The sequence below is a fragment of the Herpailurus yagouaroundi genome, unplaced genomic scaffold (genome assembly GCF_014898765.1).
Source record: "Herpailurus yagouaroundi ecotype Mexico unplaced genomic scaffold, PumYag 29, whole genome shotgun sequence".
In the NCBI taxonomy this organism is placed as follows: domain Eukaryota; kingdom Metazoa; phylum Chordata; class Mammalia; order Carnivora; family Felidae; genus Herpailurus; species Herpailurus yagouaroundi.
The window spans coordinates 95,143,654-95,164,097 of NW_024412377.1; the positions used below are offsets into that span (position 1 = coordinate 95,143,654).

The window sequence follows — 20,444 nt, forward strand, 5'->3', positions numbered from 1 at the left end:
ATTTCCAGTTACAAAACTAAAAACCTGAGTATCTAATGTATACTATAATGAGTATAATTAATAACACTGAATTATATCCTCAAAAGTTGCTCAGAGGGTAGATCTTAAATGTTCTCACCACAAAACAGAAATGGTAATTATGGGATGCTATCAAGGTGTTAGCTAGTGCTATGCTGGCAATCACTGGACAATAGAAACATGTACCCAACTGTATACTTTAAAATTATACACTGTCTTATGTCAATTTCACTGCAATAAAGCTGCAGGGAAGCAGTAAATAAAGGCCCATGCAAAGGACAAGGAGAGGCTTTCTTTAGGTCTCAAAAGGCTCCTGCAAAAGGGTTAGGGAGGCAGGAGTTGACACAGGGTGTGGCTCTGCAGGGCCCTCCCCTCATCTGCTGTGAACAGAATCACCTGGACTGCTCAGTGAGCCGCTACAACCATTTTGGAAAGTGAACCAAGAAACATCTATGAACATGCGCATACCCACTGGCCCGGCATCACACTTTGGGAATCCATCCTGCAGCAATACAGCTGCCAGTACATAAGAAGAGAGTCCCAGGATGAGGGAGCACTGTTTGTAGTGGCAAACAAATAAACAAAACCTGGACGTCACCCGCCCATCAGAAGGGTTGTAGTAAGTGTGGCACATTCAGACAGTGGAATATTCCTCAGCTATTCAAGAATTAGTTAAAACCACCTCCACTTGACCTGGATAAACATTTATGCCATATTTTTAGGTTCAAAGGAAAAACTACTTGCTTAATAATGACTAGGAATGGTTCCAGTTTTATAACAATATAAATATATATGCATTTGCATATATTAAAAAAAATTTTTTTTCAACGTTTTTATTTATTTTTGGGACAGAGAGAGACAGAGCATGAACGGTGGAGGGGCAGAGAGAGAGGGAGACACAGAATCGGAAACAGGCTCCAGGCCCTGAGCCATCAGCCCAGAGCCTGATGCGGGGCTCGAACTCACGGACCGCGAGATCGTGACCTGGCTGAAGTCGGACGCTTAACCGACTGCGCCACCCAGGCGCCCCGCATTTGCATATATTTAAGTGAACATAAGTATTGAAGGTTATTCACACTAGTTATTCAAACTGCTAAAAGGGTTATTTCAGAGCAACAGACTGGGGGGAAGCAGACTATTAATTTTTCTTCATAGAACTCTGTATTGTGTCACTTGTAAAAACAGCATATCTAACTTCGTGATTGAAAAAGGTAAAAAGCTAAAAAGTAAATCAACTCTGAAGTGTGTTAAAAATCCAGATTTCTAGGCTCTATCTTTTGAATGAGTTTCTGCAAGACTGGAGCCATCACATGTGTCTGTCAAAGAGCTTCACAGGTGATTCCCAAACCTCACTGGGTCTGGGAACCTGAGTGTGAGCAACTCCATCTATATAGCAGGGTCAACGAAACCTCTCCCCATATGTTGTAAGGATTAAGTGACAGGCTGCAGCAAGCACTGAATATATTTGAGTCCCTTCTCCCTAAGGACCCTAAGGTTATGGGACACTTACCACTCTCTCCTCAAAGCCACCCCTGATTATCTCGACCGGCACTGGTCTGCCCCTTCTCTGAATGTTGGTTAATTTTAGCTTACATTTTTAGCATTTAAAATGTTTCATTCAATCGTTTTATTTGTAATCTGAGAGCAAGACTACATTCTAGAACGAGCCCAGCGCGTACTTTCAGATCCACTGATCATGCTCTGAAAACCAACATCTGAGTTCGGTAAATGGATTTAACTAGTGGGGCTGTTAAGTTCTCTGACACCTGTTATCAGAGGATCTTACCCCTAGCTGACAACCCCTCACCTACCTACTACAACCTTCAGGCTTCACCCACTTCTAACCCTCTGCTCTACCTTTCCACCTGGGATGTCCTTGCCGCCATCCCTGCGTGCCCAGTCAAACCTGTCTTTTTTTTTTTTTTTTAAACATTTATTGAGCTCCTACCATAAGACACCACCATGCGAGAAGTCTTACAAATTGTCTTTAGTCTTTGCAACAATCCTGCCAAGTAAGCATTATTTTGGAAATGGGGAAACAGGCTCAAGAGAGATTAGGTGACCTGCTCCAGGTCTCACAGCATGTTGACTGAGCTGGGATTTGAACCCAGGTGTGTCTTTCCTTTTATCATGACAGCTCCTGGGCACAGGAACATTACCTCAAAGCGTGTGACTCCCCAGAGTCCCAGAATATTATAAGCCATTCTCCTTCTTTGTCCTCACACTCCTGAAGTGCCCCAGATGTCAGTGTTCTCCACTCACACACCAGGTGCCCAATGTGCGTGCCAGCCACGTAGGGGACACTGAGCCAGCCTCCTTTTTTTTTTTTAATTTTTAAATTTTTTATTTTTGAGAGAGAGAGAGAAAGAAAGACAGACAGTGGGGCAGGGGCAGAGATAGAGAGAGACAGAGAATCCAAAGCAGTCTTTAGGCTCTGAGCTGTCAGCACAGAGCCTGACACGGGGCTCAAACTCACGAACTGTGAGATCATGACCTGAGCCGAAGTCAAACGCTTAACCGAATGAGCCACCCAGGCGCCCCCCGCCTGCCTTTTTCTTAAGGAGGTAGAGTTAGTCTCCCTCCTTCCTCTCTCCTCCCTTATGCAGAAGTAGGGATTGCAGAAGAGACGAGGGAGGTCGTCTCTGGCCCTCACTCCACAGAAGCTGTCAGCCTGTTTCCCTAACTTGGAACACCTCTATGACTCTAGATTTGAAAACCACTGGTTACACCATCGTGGCTAAAATCTGGCAGAATGCCAGGGCTCCAAGCCAGGGAGGTTTCTCTCTGGGGTGCAAGATCACAGCAAAAGGCCTTAATATCATGTTTGTTGCTACTTGCCCCTTCCATTAAAAAATAAGAACCACACCATATTAAGTCCTTTGGTCAGAGTGCAGAAGAGCTGTATAGCTCTCCATCCTAGGCTAGACTCAGAGTCTGGGGTCTGGTCTAAGAGTTTTGTCCAATTCTGTCACATCCTGGAATGCGGAGGCCTTAGATTCTGTCACTGCCTCAAGCCTGAGATTCCTGGATAGAGATGCCACGGGTGCCTTTCTGCTGACTCAGAGCTATTTCTAATCCAGCTGTACATGGTGTCCATGTGTTTGAACTCCTTGGGGCTGGAGGGCAGTGGAAGGCCAAGGGGACGACCACGTGTCAGCTCTCGTTCCACAGAGCCACCCCAAAACAGAGCACATCCTTGGGGTTGGACCAGCTCCACAGACCACTCTCAACAAATTCCCATGATGCCGGTCTACTAGGCCAGCAGAAAATGGCTGTCCCCTCCCAATTCTCCCAGAGAGCACAGGGGTCAAGCTACTTCCCCACCACTGGATATACAGTCACTCTAATGGGCACCCTTGGTCATTTCTGTTCTATTCAGCAAGTAGCAAGTGAGAAGCAGGAGATATTTACAGTCTTTCCCTGTAAACCAGAGGCCTTTCGTAGGCCTCCTGATAATGAAGACATAGGACTATTACCAGACTCGCCTCTCATAGTTAAATTGTTTTCAAGAAAAGATTAAGTTAGGAACCATCTAGTCCTTTAAAATGCTATAAAGGAGTGGCCTCCTTCCCTGCCCAGGGATAGGATCCTCTGTGGCTTCCAGGCAAAGGTGGGTATGACCTCTAACTGTCACCTTCAGGCCTGGCTCCCTGCAGTGAGACCCAAGAAGACAAATGGCTCCTCCAAGCTGTAGCAGACGTGGAGACCCAGGGGCTCTCAGCCAAGGCAAAGTCTGTCTCAGAACCAACCCTCCTCCCGCCTCTGAATGCCCAGGACTCCCCATTCCGCACCCCACCTCCTAACCCATGATTTTCTGAACCTCCCAGGTCAAGAAAACTGACCTGGCCTCCGGTCCAATCTCTACGGATAGGTTTTGATCATGCAACTGGCAGAGTCCACGGGTGTAGATGGCACTTGTGCCCTTTGCTGAAATGGAGCCTTAACCCAGAGAAGGCTTAACTCTAAAGGCTGAAGTTTTGGGGAAAAGCACCTACAAATGGAGAGGAGGAAGTAGGCTGGGCACACAGCTATCAACACCCATATACTCTCTAAGAGCCTGCCTGGCCAGGAAGCCCCCTTGCGAAGTTCTGAGGGTGGGTCTGTTCTCCTTGAGCAGAGAGGAAACAGACCAATGACAGGGGTTCGGAAACAGAGAAAGTGTGGGAGTTGCAGACAGGGAAAGTGGCACTTCTGGAAACAGGGCAGCAGCTGAACCGGCAAAGCCTAGTCACGAGGGCACTAAACCCACCTCATGGGATTCCAGCCGACCCTCTGCGGGGTCGCAGAGCCAGGGCAACGCTCGAAGGAAGGTCTAAAGGGCAGCACTGAGGAGATCTGAAGAATCTGGGTTTGTCCCTGCACATCACTCTCCAAACCCACCAGAGCATTTGAAGGCAGAGATGTCATCCACTCAAGGGACAAAAGCAGGGTTGACACTAACCCCCTGTGAGCCAACCGAGCAAATAAGATGAAACACGTTTAGGCCAATTGCGCAGCATTTTTACTTCCACTGGGGGCAAAACAATTACTTGGCTCGTTATTAATGGATTAGCGATTTCAAAAATGAATCCCTAGTAATAGTGTTAACCAGTTTAAATTGGGTCCAGCTGTTGGGTTAATTAGCAATTAGCTCCTTTCGAGGGCCTCAAAATGTTCATTTTCCACCTACTTATCCCAAGTCACCGATTTGCACTTTGATGCCACTGAGGTTGAAAACCAATCCCAGAAAACATTGGATTCGTTGAAGAGTAACGTCCCAAATTCGGAGACATGGAGGTTTCCCATCAAGAAAAATTCCTGATTTGCCGACAAAAACGAGGAGACAAACAAGGTGCGGATGCCAGCACCTCACTGCAGGGCTGTTCAGAGAACGGCCACCTGCGCCTCTGTGCGGGAAAGGGAGGAGGCTGCGGCTAGGGCCCACAGTCTGAAGGCTTCTTCAGACAGGCACCACCAATTCCTCACCCGGGAGCAGTGCCCACAAGAACCAACTGTTATCGCCGGACTACGAGGTCCCGCCCGCAGCCCTCGGCCCACTGCACACATGGCCCCTCACACTGGCTGTAGCAATGCCCCCGCTTTGCAGGAATGAAGCCTGGCTTCGTGGGCTCACTGACCTTGGAGCCGGAGTCTCCCGCGTCCCGCTGCCCGCAAACTGCTGAGAAATGTACCGGAAGCTGGCGGGCCTTGGCCTTGAAAAGGCTCCCAGGCTGGGCGGGGCTGGGGCGCGCCTCCGCCAATCGCGTCTCTCCCGTCGGAGGTCAGGACGCGCTGGATCCCACATTGGTGCCCTTGAACGCTGGCCCGGGACTCTCCCCACTGGGCTGTCTCTAGCACCTGCCCTTTCTCTCAAGCGTTGCCCTCCCCCAAGTCTGGTGCTGGAGGCGGCCTCTCCCAGGGCTCTTCCAGGTTCCTGGGCCTGCAACCTGGCTGACTGGCCGCCCAGCCATGCAGCACCGGGCTTTGGCGTGGAAGCGCGCGGGCAGGGAGACTGCCTCACCTGTTCGGGGATTTGTTTCCTCCTTCCCTCACCAGCGCCATCTCGGGGGCCCCGGCTAGCTCTGGAGAATGACTCCCTACGCCCTCTCCCCGCCCACCAGCTGAGGTCTGAGAGGACGACGTCTAAAGTTCCCTCTCGAGCTGCTAATCAGGCTCTGGGCGATTAGCAGGGACCAGACGATCTTCCAACTTGTTGTCTAGGGCCTGGGTTCGGGGACAACAATCACGTTTCTCTTTTAGATCAGGCAGTCTGAGGTGGACTGCTAGACAATTTCACTTTCAATCGTTACCAGTTTAATATATCGCCCAGAAGGCCCTGCAGGCCACGTCCCTGCTTAAAAATAGCCCTCCTTGGGACTTGCGCCCCAAACCGGAAAGGTTGACTGTAAATAGCTGTGACCCACGAGGACTTTGGCAGCAGCCCTGACCTTTCAGAGGGAGCTGCCTAAGTCTCTGGCGACTGTCACGTACCCAGCTTCTACGCCAGGGGCACACCACCACCAGCTGGTTCCTTTCCCTTTTTAATCAGGATCCAACCCGGAGCAGGGGGTGGAGCCCAGAAATAACCTCCTACCTGGAGTGGTTTCCTTTCAAGAGTTTCCGCTTCTTTTAATTCTAAACCAGGCAAAAAATAAATATTTTACCTTTGCATGGGGTTACTGAGGAGGGCACATGAGGGGAGGGCACATGAGGGGACCTTCGGGGGTCTGGAAAGTTTCTTGAGTTGGGGGGGTGATTGTGTGGGTGCACACAGGTGTAAAAATTCCTCAAGCTGTTCACATAAGATTCAAGCACTTTACTGTGTATTGCTCATACCTCAGTTAAAATATATGCTATCATCATGACCAGGCTTACACTGAATTGAAAGTTTTAAAAAATGTTTATTGATTTATTTTCAGAGAAAGCAACAATCCTAAGCAGGCTCTGCAACAGTCAGTGCAGTGCCCCATGTAGGGCTTGAACTCACGAACGATGAGATCATGACCAGAGCCAAAATTAAGAGTCAGATGCTTAACTGACTGAGCCACCCAGGTGCCCCGGAATAAAAATTTTACAAAGTAATATTTACGCTTTCTACAATCTACTCAAATATTTTCTAGGCTCTTCTATGTTATTTCATTAAAACAACTGCAGATTGGGACCGTCAAAAGTGATTGCATGATCTAAAGAGTCAGAGTTTCTGGTTTGCACGTTCTGACATAATGGACCGTGGCCTCTCCTGCCCCTGGGAGCCCCCCGCCTCCCCCCAGCAGAACAGGCAGTGAGCTCTGTGAGTTGAGGTGAGGGGTAAGGTGTGGGGGCGGGGCAGGGGGAGCCCAGGCTTATTTCTTCCCAAAATAGTTCTTTTGTGGGCACACAGTTTCCAGTCAGTTCAGACACCAACTGAAATAAATCCAGTGGCCCTGAAATAGCTAGATCCCAGATCCAAAAAATGATGAGGCTTATGGAAATATAGAGTTTAAAGAAAGACAGTTACAATGAGAAACCCCTCTTCTTTTTTCCCCAATTCCTTACTAATGGGTGTCTAGTGCCCCCCCCCCACAACTTCCCAGCACCACCACCCCTTACCTCAACACTTCATCTTTTACAGGGTAATTCTAGACGAGTTAGTAAGGTCCGAAGAGGACAAATGGGCACATTGCCAAGAAAAGGGGGTGCCACTTTTGTTTTGGGGACATGGTCATCTTCAAGTTTATGACAGGGCGGGGGGGGGGGGCAACCTCTACACAGACTCAACAGAAATCCCACAGTTTCAAAAATCCTTCAAACATGATCCCTCTCATATGCCATTTCTCCCTTTCTCATCTCCGCCAAGTCCCTTCAAAGTTCAGGGGCTCTACCCATACCTACTAGCCAGTATGGCCACTTGGCGGACTCTTGCCATATGGACAGGAACTGAAGTGAGGCTTGCAACTTGCTTTAGAGGAAATCTGTCCTGGGATCATTCTCTTTTCCATTCCTGAATCCAGCCCAAGTCTGGATGTGGTGGCAGGTGAGGGTAATGCTGTGTGGGATGGCCGAATAACAAAATGCGAAGAACCTGTGCTCATGAGTCCGCACCAGCTGGATTGCTCATTTCAGAATTGGAAAAGGAAGCCAGTGAAATAGGAGAAACCCAAATTCTTCCTTACCTCAGTTCTCACTTGTGTGCAACAGCTGCACCATGCTTTCTTTGGCTCCAAATATTAGCACAACTTTACCTACTTGACAAAAGTTAAGAGTATTTTTATTTTTTTAATATTTATATATTTCAGACAGGGAGGGGCAGAGAGAGAGGGAGAGAGAGATCCCAAGCACTGATCCATGCTGTCAGTGCAGAGACTGATGTGGGGCTCGATCTCATGAAGCATGAGATCATGACCTGAGCCGAAATCAAGAGTCAGATGCTTAACCGACTAAGCCACCCAGGTGCCCCAAGTTAGAGTAGTTTTAAATATACTGTTCCATGTAGCCATTACAGTAATTCTAAGGGCAGATAAGCATCTTTTTTTATAGGTGAGGAACTTAGCCTCAGATGGGGCTAATGATGGCTGGGCTAGGTCCACCTGAACACTCAGTCTGTTCATGAACGTTGAGTTGCCATTAAATGAACAGAACTGTTTGGCAAGTAATGAGTTCTTTGTGCCTGGGGATGGACAAAGGTGGTCAAACATGAGCTGTGGGTATCACAGGAAAGCTTCAAGCACTAGAAAGACAATGGGGCCAGATGGCCCTTGAAATTTTTTCTGAGGTTCCCTTTAATTCTCCGATATTTTAGTGCCTACAACATGGGCTTCTTCCAAACTTTATTTTCTCCTGAGCTTTAGAAGTAAAAGAATATCTGAAGAAGCACATTGCTACAAAGAAGACTAGGTAGAAAAATGCAAAAAAAGAATCAAATGAAGAGACTCATGAGATTTTTGAGAATCAAGAAAGGCGAAATTTAATTTGCATATAGGTGTAACCAACACCCCACCTGGCAAGTGTTAGGACACATCACAAACCCCTCTGTTAGAATCACAAATGGCAGCAGATTTGCAAAGTTACTGGACACAAACAATACACTTCTCAAAGTAACACATGGGTCTGTCCATCACGCTTGCACACACAAATAAGAAAGAAATACATTTAAATAATTCTTTGCCAAAGAGAGATGAGGATGGTAATCATGTTGCCTCACATTTGGACAGCACTTTACAGATTACAGTCTAACCCATTTTGTCCTGATGACAGCCCTGTGAGGTAGGCAGCACAGGATTCACTCTTAGCTCATTTTGCAGATGAGGAAACTGAGGCTCAAGAAGGCTTCGGCGCTGGCCTAAGGTCTCCCAGCTTGCAGATGTAGATCTGGGCCTAGGACTCAGGGCTAGGGCACCTCGTCCAGCTCTTTTACTACTGACTTTCTAGGGATAGACAAAATGGGCTGTGCAAAAGACACTGGTTCAATATCAGGTAGAGCTATTCTTTTTCTTGAGCAGATGAGGTCAAGTACAATCAACCTAATGTTAATGTCATGCTGTGTGGTAGCCAAGATGAATACTTTCCTGAATCATCCATGTGTTTATACGTATAACAAATTGGTTTTCTACTTTAGCTTTGCCCTGCCTTAATTTTAAGTCACTCACAGCCATGGAAAAATGACACTATGGTTAGATTTCATTGACCCAAGTCTCATTATCAGGATTCATGTAGTGGCATCTGTAATCAGTCATTATCTAAACTTACAGTCTGGTATCTTATTGAAATGAAAATGAATCTTGTTCATTTATTCCTTCTGGCTGTGGGCATTAGCCTGGCTCTGTTCTGGCTCTATTCTTTAGTCATAAATAATGTATTATTTATCCCACATAATATATATCCCATATATAATATACCCCATTTCAAAAGTAGTAAAAATGGGAAACTTCACAGGTTAGATTAAAAAAATATTTAAAGCAAAGAGAATCATTTTTTTTTTCAGGGGGGATAAAATCAAACTTTGAAAAGAAATCTAAATAAAATCCTTTATTTTAAAATAAACATTGATTTGGCAGGGGGGTGGAATAACCCCTCTATTGTAGTACTCTTTTCAGTTAAGAATTTAAAAGTGGCCCAGTCATCACCAACCCAAAGTTTTGTGAGAGAAGAGGAACTGGTCCCTCATCATATACTCCAAATTGGAATGTGATGGATTTTTCTCTTCCAAGTTATTCAGTATCTATGAGTTTCATTTGTTTTTAAGCAGTACTTTAACATGTATGAAATCTAACAAAGTAATGGGGGCTTTGTGTGAGAGCCACTCAAAACTATTGCAACAGTAGTTTAAAATTCTCCCTTTAAATTCCTTCAGAGAAACACTAAGGACAAGTGACAACGTTCTACTTCATGCCTAAGTCTGTCACATAATATACTGGCTTAAGTAAGAGATTTGTCCCTGCAGCAAAAGTGGATGTCTTAGTTAATAACTGAAGGCATCCCCTAAAAGCCCCAAGATAATTTCATAGACAGTACAAAATGTGGGTATTCATCTGAAAGCATGAAATTGGCTTTTACTTCTGATTTTCTAGGTTAATTTGGTAACAATTCAAGTGTTTGCTATTTGGTTGTGAGAGGCTGACCTGCCTTCTACTCTTAGAAATGGGTCTCAAATAATGGAATATAGGCAGACACAGCTGGGAGTGCACACTCCAACAGTAAATACAAAGCTTGCAAGGCAGAAGAGGATGAGTGCTTTAACAATCAGAAGAAGCACTGCAAACTGCTCTTGGGGATTTTAAACGTGACCAAAGTGAGGTTTTTAAAATGCACGTTCTTTTCCCAGATGGTCCAGAAATGGTACAGGTCATGAAAAGGAGCTCCTTGGAGGTGGAGTCCTCACTTTCGCAGCTCCAGCAAAGGCTTCAGACTCCAGAAAGCAGGAAGGACGCATAACTCAGTAAAACGCTAAGGGTCACCATAGCAATTGACAGTGCCCGTGGATGACCACTAGGGGGCGCTTCCAACATCTGCAGGAAATAGGCGAGAAAGCTTTGTCATTCGTTGAGGAAACCACAGCTCTCCAAAAGGGGAGGAGCCTTTGGAAATTCCTCTAGCTCCCGTTTTTCTTTAGTAAGATTGGCTGCGGTGCCTCAGGAACATCTGGGTCAGGGAAATAAGGGTCCAAACTTCCCCGGGGAAGTGCACACAGAGTGACCTCTTCCCCTCTGGAAGACTCTGGGGACCTCAAAGCAGACTGCATGGACGTTTCCACATGTTGTTTTGCCTGAAACTACTATGCGTGTGGTCCTGTCACGGATTTTTCCTGGTTTAGTCCACCTTCCAAGACTGGTTTTGAGCCAAGAAAGTTAACCTTTATTTTCCTTTTCTTCTGCAAGACCTTGAGGTGCTTGGTGCAATTGACACGTATTAGTTCGAATGCTCAGTTTTTGAACACTGAGAAATAAATTGCAAGATATGCATTGTTAGGATCCAAACAACCCATGCTTATCATGCATCAAGGTGCATCAACCTCTTATTTGAAACTAAAGAGAACAGACAAGCAGCTTTTCAAAAAAAGAAAAATAAAGCATCCATAAATAACCCTCCTTGGGTTTAGTGCTACACTGTTGGCTAATATGAGCTATTGAAAATATTTTTGGAATGGTCTTCAAATATTATAAATATTTTCTTTTGCTTACTTGGTATTTCACTATATAGCTATGTACAGAGATGGCGCTTACCATGCAGGAAAAATATACATTCTCCACCTCTATGGTACATTATGAAGGCTAGAATTTCCACTGGGTCTTATGAGCCAGCAAGTTGAATTTATTAGTCAGCCATTAGTTATAACAACATAATTAAAGTGCAAAGAAGGAAGGAAAGCAGCTAGATAGATCAGTTTTTTCATGGTCAGCATTAACATACTTCATGCCTCTAAGAGAAAATGTCAGGTGCAATAGGCTCAGGTAACAATAACTCTGTATCTTTTTCTCTTTCTTCTTTTAAAGCAAAGATCTCCCTGAGAAGAGAAGAGGGAGGTAAACATGAGATAGCCCTATTTCTTCAACAACCAACAATCCTGGGAAGAGTAAGGTCACTTCCCCAGCACACGACAGAAGAACTAAGTCCTGCCCTTAGTTTTCTGATATAAGAGCTGTTGAGTGGTTGGTCCCATTTCCCATACACTTCCAGTACTTTCAGTCATAAATATCCCTAAAGTTAAAAACACAGACGACCGGGGAAGAACTGTCTACCAACAGCACACAGAAGTGTGGGTTTTAAAAAGAAGATCCCATTAAACAACGTTTTAAAAACACAGCCAGTATTCATAGTGAGCCGAAAAATGGTTTGTATAAATCAGAAAAAGTCCCCACATTACTGCGGGGAGGGTGGTGGGGATCAAGCACAGCAAGGTGCAGTGATAATTTTCAAGGATATCTGATTGCTCAGCCTAAAACCCCCACAGCGTTTGGTGGCCCTCTGTCCTACCCCACAGCGTTCTTGGGGAGGTGTGCAGGCACCTTTTTGCAAACTCCGCACCTGCCTCTCTGAGGGCACTGGCTTCTTGGGCACCACAGCCCCAGGAGGAAGCCCCGCCCCACCTGAAGTCAGCTGCCAGGCAGGAACCACGGGCAAAGCCTATTGAGTTGTTTTTTGTTTTTTGTTTTTAAGTTGCATTCACTTGACTTTCATCACGTCTTTCCTATCCTGTTGCCTAAAAACCAAAAAAGCAGTTTCAGAACATGCCATCCCTCCAATGTAAATATTTAGAATGCACTGAAAACCATGCACATGCTTGTACACTGAAATTGCTCGTGTGGTGGTCCATCCCTGAAGAGGAAGCCTCAGCTTTTCTGGAAGCTTATAATAAAGAAAACATAACAGAAGCAGTTAAACCCTAGGAGAAAGTTGGTAGTTGTACCCAAGCCAGTAAAGTGCCAGACAAGCAGCTCAGGCCTTTTCCACAGATCTTTGTCCCCGAGTTCTAACGGAACACGGGCAAACTCTGAAATCTACCTTCTTACCTGCTTCATTACAATGGCTACCAGCATCTCCTATATTACATTCCCTTACGAAAAATGTACCATCAGCTTTACTAAGGATCAGTCTTTTCACCTGCCCACCCAAGTCTGAAGCATCTGTCTTTGACCCCAAACAGCTGGGCTTCCCTGGCTGGAGACAGAATTCCAGTTGGGTTCCATCTTCTTCAGTGGACAAAGGAGACTGGCTTTGTCTCTATCCCTGGTCCACACTGCACGGTGGGAGGCATGGCATGCATGGCTCAGTTCTGTCCGTCCCACTTTCCATGAGAATTCTACGGAGTCAGGGGCAAGGCCAGATCTTCAAGCAGGGAGCCGAGGTTCAATTTTTAGTGACAGTTCATACAGCGTATCTTCATCTATGATGAGGGCTTTGTCAAGCAGGTACTGAGTCACCTGGAGGAACAGGGAAATCCGAGCTTTTGGTTCTTACAGAACACCAGTACTCACGTTTTCTGAATGGAATCTGACACAATTAAACATTTTCTTTTAAGACACTTAAAAAATGTTATGTAACTTCTTAAAAATCATGAACGTTTTTTCATTGTAAAAAAAAAACCCAACAACAATCACACATTTCCAGTCCTCTCCCAGCTCCTAACCGCAGGCACCACTGCTATCATGTGGTTTGTATCCTCCAGAGGGTTCTATCTTTCTAGATATTCAATGTACTTAATAGAAATCTTTTTTCTCTCATTAGTGGTATCCTACTGTACATCTTCTTCTGGTTTCATCTCTTCACTGTAAGTCCGGGAGAGTCCTGATTACACGGAATGTCAGTACACAGAATGTTAACTGCTATACAATATTAACCTGTGATCAGAGGTTATTTAATGATCTCTTATTGATGGGTGTTTAGCTGCTGTCAGTATCCCACTATTACCCAATGTGACAGTGAAATACAGTGAAATCCTCCTTCGCATGTTTCCTGTGCTCACTCAGGAATGTTCCTTTGGGACAGACAAAATGAAATGAAATGAAATGACACTAAGATAAAAATGTTGGGGCCTGGAGTATTTCCATGGAAATATTTCTTTAATTTTACCAATATGACTTACATAAGTAAAATTAATAGTCTGATCGGTTCTAGCATATATATCACAATACAGGACACCCCCGCTACCCCACGAAGTTCCCTCTTTCAGCTTCCCAGTCAATCTGCTCCCAGAAGCAGCCACCGCTAGGACTTCTGTTACCAGGTATTAGTTTTGTTGACTCTAGAATTTGAGGTAAGTGTATGCTTGGTGTCCAGCTCCTTTCACTCATCATAGTGTTTTGCGGTCCATCCATGCTGTGGTGTGTATCATTAGTCTGTCCTGTCACTGCTGAGCAGTGCTGCATGGTGTAGATACACCATGTTCGTTTAGCAGTTCATCTGTTTGTGGACACCTGGGCTATTTCCAATTTTTGGCTATTATTAAGAAACACTATGAACATCTTATACAAGACTTTCAATGAGCATGTTTTCATTTGGATAAACGCCTAGGAGAGGAATTCCTGGGTCCTAACGTAGATGCATATTTAATGTTTTAAGAAACATCCACACAACACAGTTTTCCAAAGTAGATGAACCATGTTCTTCTCACCGGCAATGTAGGAGAAGTCTGGTTGCTCAGTTCGTCAATTTTTAATTTTAAAAGATGATGTAAACTAACCTCCCAAATTGCTGTACCTATAGTATATGAGAGTACCTGGTATCACACACTGTAACTAATGTTTGATATTACCAATATTCTAAAATTTGTGAAAATGATGCCTCAGTATAATTTGCATTTCTCTTCCTTCTCACCAGTGAAGCCGAACATTTTTCAAATATTTACTGGCCATTTTTGTTCTTATTCTGTGAGTTACCTCACCTGTTCATAGCTTTGCCTATCTTTCTACTGAGTTGTTTATACTTTTCTTACAGATGAATAAGAATACTTTTATCCTGTCTCTTTTACATGTTATAAAATATCTCCTCCTCTCCTGGTTTTATTTTTGCTTTTTAAAATAATTTCCTTTTGTCACATAGAAGTTTTTAATTTTGATGCAGCAAGCTTAACCAATCTTGTCTTTTGCAGCTTTTACATTCAATGCTTAAGAAGGTGTTTCTAATCTACAGGTCATGAATATTTTGCCCTATATTTTATTCACGTAATTTAATATTTCTTTTTACATTTAGATAATGAGCTGATCTGGATTTTTGGGTGTGTGAATGGTAGCAGATGGAGAGCCAAAATTCCTATTCCATTTACTTGAATGGTCAATTTCTTTCTGGCACTTTCTGTAAATGCCTCCTTTATTCCATATTAGGTTTTCATATAGACAAATCTCCATCTTGACGGTATCCCACTCCACTGAATTTGTATTCCTGCACCAATATAGTCCTGTTCTATTCACTATAGTTTTAAGACATGTGTCTGTATCTGGTAGGGAAAGTTCTTTCTTATTCTTCTTATTTTTCAAAAAATCCTTGTCTGGTTTTTTTTTTTTTTTTTTTTCCCTAAGCTTCCTATGGGTTTCAGGATAAGTCTGTCAAGTTCTATAAAATAATAAGGAAAAACTGGCTTTGAGTTATATGGGAATCTTCTGTACTATTTTTCTGTAAAGCTAAATGTTTCTAAAAAATAATATCTATTAAAAATGAAAAAAGGAAAGGGAAGGGAAGCCCAGCTGTGGCTGGGATAGAGAAAGAAAGGGGGTCTATAAAGTGAGACGAGTCTTGAAAGATGAATAGGGGCCATGTAATGTAACACTTCTTGGACACATCTAGACCTTTTCTTTCTTTATCCTAAGAGCAATGAAAAACCTATAAAATATTTTATGCAAGGGAAAAACATATTTTTACCTTGTGTTTCAGAGAGTTCTATCTGACTGTAATTTGTAGAACGGATTTTACATCCTAGAGTGAATGCAAGTAGACCAAGTAACAGATATTGGTAGCTTGGACCAGGGTGGTGGTGTAGACACATTAATGAGAAACATAAAATATACAATTGCTAGAACTTGATAAATTGGGTGTTCTTTTTGCCTGCTTTCTTTCTCTGTCTCTCTCTTTTCCTCTTTCTATCCTTCCTTCCTTCTTCTTTCTCAGAGTTGCCAAAGATTTGTCTGTTTTATTGGTCTTTCCTGTGAGTCAGCTTTTGGTATTATTGATCAACTTTACCACTGTTTCTAATTCATTAATTTCCGCTTTTCTATTTATTAATTCCCTTAACAACCACACAATATTACCTTTGACTGATGGTCTATTCGATAGCAAGTCTGCTGGAACTGGCGTATCTCTCTGATGATGTGTGATATCTAATAAAGAAACAATAACAACAAAAGCAAAGCAAAAGGATTGCATCACATTCTTCTGGGCCCTACCCACAAGCAGTCAGGCATTTTCTCCAGTGAAGTGTTGGAGCCAGGCCCTATCATTCTCTATGCCCAGGGGTTTCTTGCCCTTCAAAGAGTCACATGAAATGTAAACGGCAAGAAGATATTGCATTCACAATCAGAAGAACAGGTAGCACCGGGTGACCTCAGGTTCAGCAGGTGGTTTACCTCAGGTGGTAAACTCTGGGTGTTATTTTCCTGGGCTCCTTGCTTCTAACTTGGTGCTCAGAACCTGGTTGTCCAGCACAAAGCTTTCAGCACCTATCACTGCTCCATCTTAGAGAGTCATCCCTGGAGTTATTCCCCACCCCTTTGCCCACAATGCAAGCTGCAACACCCCTGCTGACAATCAGCCACATCACATATTAAACCTGATGGCCCCCAACTCTTTCACCTCTAAATGAAAATGCAAACAGTAACCTCCATGACTTAGCCTCCCTCTTCTCTATAAGCCATTGAAGTCATCAAAATAGGCTGATTATGAAATTACTACCTACCATTCTCATTTTGGAGAAATTGACAAGGCCTTCCTCAGTAAAGTTTGGTGTTCCTTCTTCAATAAATGCTAGGTCTGTCAGGTACATCCCCAGATAAGGAACAGCTGGGGGGTTACAGCTGCAAAACCAAGGAACACTGTTCTCAAGCTCATTCACAGAAATATCGAATTCCCTCCCCTGTTTAACAGGATGTAGTATACTGCTTCAATCCTGAAGAATAAAGTCTTTTAATCCCATCTTCAGAAGCAGTCTCCTGATATTAAGAGTTTTAAATACATCTCACAATAGACTATAACAGAAAATTACAGCCCATACTTTACAATGTGTTTGAGACAATGGCGCATTCAAACAACAGGATGCCTTACAGACAAATACAAAACAGGTGCTGGCAGTACTTGGAAACTAGCTGTATGAGCATGTAGGAACCCCCTGAGCCCTCACCTCTTTAGAGTGTAAACAGGAAACTTTAAAGAACTGGGTAGAAAAATCAATGTGATTAGAGCTTGTAAAGCTTGCGTTCTGATTTAGTTAGTATTTCAGTGTTTTAGAAGGTATAGACTTAATTAATATCACGACCGCACACTACATAGATGCCTTGTATTTGGTTTTTGAGGGGGGTGCACTTGGTCTTCTCAGAGTCAAGAGTGAGGCCATGGACTTTTGGACCAGAGACAACTGGGTCTGAGTCCCAGTATGACCACGTACTGAGTGATGCTGGTCAACCTCTATGAACCACAGTCTCCTCATCTGTAAAATGGAGACAATAAAACTTATCTCTTTAGTTCACTGTCAGGCTTAAATCAGACACATGGAGCACTATGCATGGCGTCTGTCATGGAGTAAGGATCTGGTGTAGTTCTTCTACTGATGTTGTTTTTCCTACAAGTCTTCTGTTTGCTTATGGCATCACAGGACTAACGTTTTCCAGAGCAAGTCAAGTATGTGCAGTAGATCATAAGAAAACCAGCTGCAGGAGAACAGGTTCTATTCTCTCTCTCTCTCTCTCTCTCTCTCTCTCTCGGTCTGTCTCAGGAGACAGTAATGACCCAGCAATAAAAGGCCACAAATACATAACAATAATTAATAGGTCCTAGAATATTTTTGAAAAGTCACAAGAAATCATGTGCTGTGCTTAGATTAATAAATATCAAACCAAGAAACTTCTTATAGTAAAACATGTTTGATTTTATAGTAAAAGCTGGCGTGTTTTCTTCTTGCTTGGGACAGTCTACATGCCATGAGTATATCCACAAGACACTGTATGCATAGTATTTCAAATGAAAAGAAAAATTAGGAAAATATCTAGATGATGGAAGTTATTTCCCATTTGTTTTTCTTTTCAAAGCAAAGTAGGAGGCAGGCCACTATGTGTATATTGTAAACATTATTTAAATATATTTTTGCATTATGAATAACTTAATAATTAAGATAAACATACTTTTTAAGGGTTTCTCTGAGATTTTTAAATCTTCCTTCAGATGAAACAGTCTTCTGAAGTTTGTCCATTAGAGCTTTTGTCTAGAAAGAAACAAATGAATTAGTATGTCATGAAAATTTTCCTATGTTTTGACAAGACAGGTAGGGTTACCAAAAGATGCTCAATTCCCTTCTACAGTGGCTGGGGCTGACACCTTTGTCAGACTGCTGTTATGTGACAGACGTGGGGCATTATGGTTAAATTTCATGTTAAAAAAAACAACATGTGGAGAAGAGAAAGTGACTACACTGCTCATTTAGCCAAAAAGAGGAAAATCCATAGAAAAAAATTGCAATGGCACAAGAAGCAGGGATTTAAAGAACTGACAAAGCACTGTTGAATTAGGGAACCTTAAAGGAGAGGTCTCATGTCAGGTGGTTTTCAGGGTGAATCTTTCTGTGTGTTAATTTCCAAATCATCAAAACACAGACTTGGTTGCTTGGCTATCTTCTACTACAAACCCCTTGTTTTGTGATCACAGTCATCAACTTGTTAGAGAAGTATAACTGATGTTTGCCAAGAAATAAAACTGTTGTCGACATCAATCTGGAGTCTCTTCCACAGACATGGGAGAATGGTAGGGTGGCCCTTGGGGGTGATGACCCACCCCTGGTAACACCCATGCCCAGGCAAGGGAGCAGGGACACTTGGAATGCCCAGGCTGGGACCCCTCAGATGACTCTGCCTCAGTCTAGGGAGGAGCTGCATGCTTCAGGAGAGCTTTCAGAATGACTCAAAGGGCTGCCTTCCTCATCCTGCTTCCTGAGGACTCTGAAAGAGGACAGCCAACAAGGTCTGGGCAGGGGTGGAAGGATAGGAGGGGGCTGGGCTGGGCTGGGCAGGCCTCCTGCCTGGCCCAGAGCTGGCCTTGGGTGAAAGAAGCTGCAGAAATATAGTCTGTCCTATAGCCACAGACCAGATTCAGTGGGCTTCATAGTTCACATTTACCAGGCCTTCTGGATGTCCAGACTGGACTCAGATCTGAAGAAGAGACAGCTACAGAGCAGACAGTATGACGAGAGCATCTGGAGCAGGGCATATCTGCAACCAGGCACTACCTGTTGTGACTAGACTGAGGTCCTGGGCCCCAGAGGATAAGTCCATCACCCATCCTAAAGCCCCTTTAGATGATACATATATATGTGATTGAAATGGTATTTAATCTATTATGCCTATTTAATGCCCCTACAGGTAGTACATTCAAATTTGAAAAAAAAAAAAAATTTAATATTAGTCTTATCACCCCTATTCCTTAGTCCATTATCCCTGAAGCTGCATCCTGTCAAACACATAAATATCACTTAAGTCAACTATGGGGAAGGCCTAACGTTTCCTTCTTTTTCTCTCAAGTTTTTAAATTCCAGTTAGTTAACATAAAGTATAATATCAGTTTCAGAGGTAGAATTCAGTGATTCATTACTTATACACAACACCCAGTGCTCATCACAAGTGCCCTCCTTAATACCCATCACCCGTTTAACCCACCTCCACCCCGCCCACCTTCTCTCTAGTAACCCTCTCAGTTTGTTTTCTGTAGTTTAGTCTGTTTTCTCTTTGCCTCTCTCTTCCCGCCCCCTCCCCATATTCATCTGTTTTGTTTCTTAAATTCCACATATGAGTGAAATCATTCAGTATTTGTCTTTCTCTGACTGACTTATTTTGCTTGGCATAATACTCTCTAGCTCCACCCATGTCTTGCAAATGGCAACATTCCATTCTTTTCTATGGCTAATATTCTATTATATATAAATATACCACATCTTCTTTTTCTATTCATCAGTTGATGGACATTTGGGCTCTTTCCATAATTTGGCTATTGTAGAGAATGCTGCCATAAACATCAGAGTGTATGTATCCCTCCGAAGCAGTATTTTTGTATCCTTTGGGTAAATACCTAGTAGGGCCACTGCTGAATCATAGGCCTAATGTTTTCTTAAAGAAGATTTAAGAATCCCTTGGTACCAACTTCAGATGAAAAAGAAATAGGGGAAAGTGAATGAAAGAGAAGGCAGAGGAGTGACTTACTGACCTCGAGGAAATGTGACAATGTGTGTGACAGGATAATATGCTCTTTGTGTCTAATGCCCAATGGCTGAGGCCAACATTGTCTTAGGGGGAGGCAAAAGCTAGCCACAACAAGGGCATCAGTGTCCAGCTTTTCGATTCTGATACAGCTGTCTGAAACCCGTTTTAAAAACAGTATTTCAACAGCCATCATAACAGAAATCTCTCAAAAAAACTAGGAAGAGAGGATAGTTTCCTCAATTTTATAAAAAGCATTTACAAAACACCTACAGCTAGCATTATCCATAATGGTGAAAAACTGAATGTTTTCCCCACAAGGATGAAGACAAGGAAAGTATGTCTTTTCTCACCACCCTAATTCAACATAGTATTGGAAGTTTAGCCAGAGCAATAAGGCAAGAAAAGGAAATAAAAGGCATATGAATTAGAAAGAAAGAAATAAGACAGATCCTATTTACAAGTGACAATTGTCTATATAGAAAATCCGAAGGCATCTACAAAAAAGCTCCTAAGACTAATTAGTGAGTTTAGCAAGGTTGCAGATACATCACCAACATAAAAAAAAAAAAAAAAAAAAAAAAAAAA

General features: G+C 43.3%; 2 protein-coding genes across 6 annotated transcripts in view; both read right to left on the reverse strand.

Annotated features, from left to right (window-relative positions):
* The window catches only part of CKMT2 (creatine kinase, mitochondrial 2), a 37,239-nt gene extending 32,000 nt beyond the window's left edge, over positions 1-5,239 (reverse strand). Inside the window, exon 1 of the mRNA XM_040449574.1 lies at positions 5,136-5,239. The gene's annotated coding sequence lies outside the window, so the exon portion shown is untranslated. The remainder of the gene's footprint in view (positions 1-5,135) is intronic.
* Positions 5,240-11,262: 6,023 nt separating this feature from the next.
* RASGRF2 (Ras protein specific guanine nucleotide releasing factor 2) overlaps positions 11,263-20,444 on the reverse strand; it is a 241,544-nt gene continuing 232,362 nt past the window's right edge. For all 5 annotated transcript variants that reach the window (XM_040449627.1, XM_040449618.1, XM_040449610.1 and 2 more), the window contains 4 exons: positions 17,796-17,875; positions 16,358-16,475; positions 15,714-15,782; positions 11,263-12,893 (listed from right to left, as the gene is read on the reverse strand). In XM_040449627.1, coding sequence (XP_040305561.1) covers positions 12,801-12,893; positions 15,714-15,782; positions 16,358-16,475; positions 17,796-17,875 — 360 coding nt within the window. In that variant the 3' untranslated portion in view covers positions 11,263-12,800. The remainder of the gene's footprint in view (positions 12,894-15,713; positions 15,783-16,357; positions 16,476-17,795; positions 17,876-20,444) is intronic.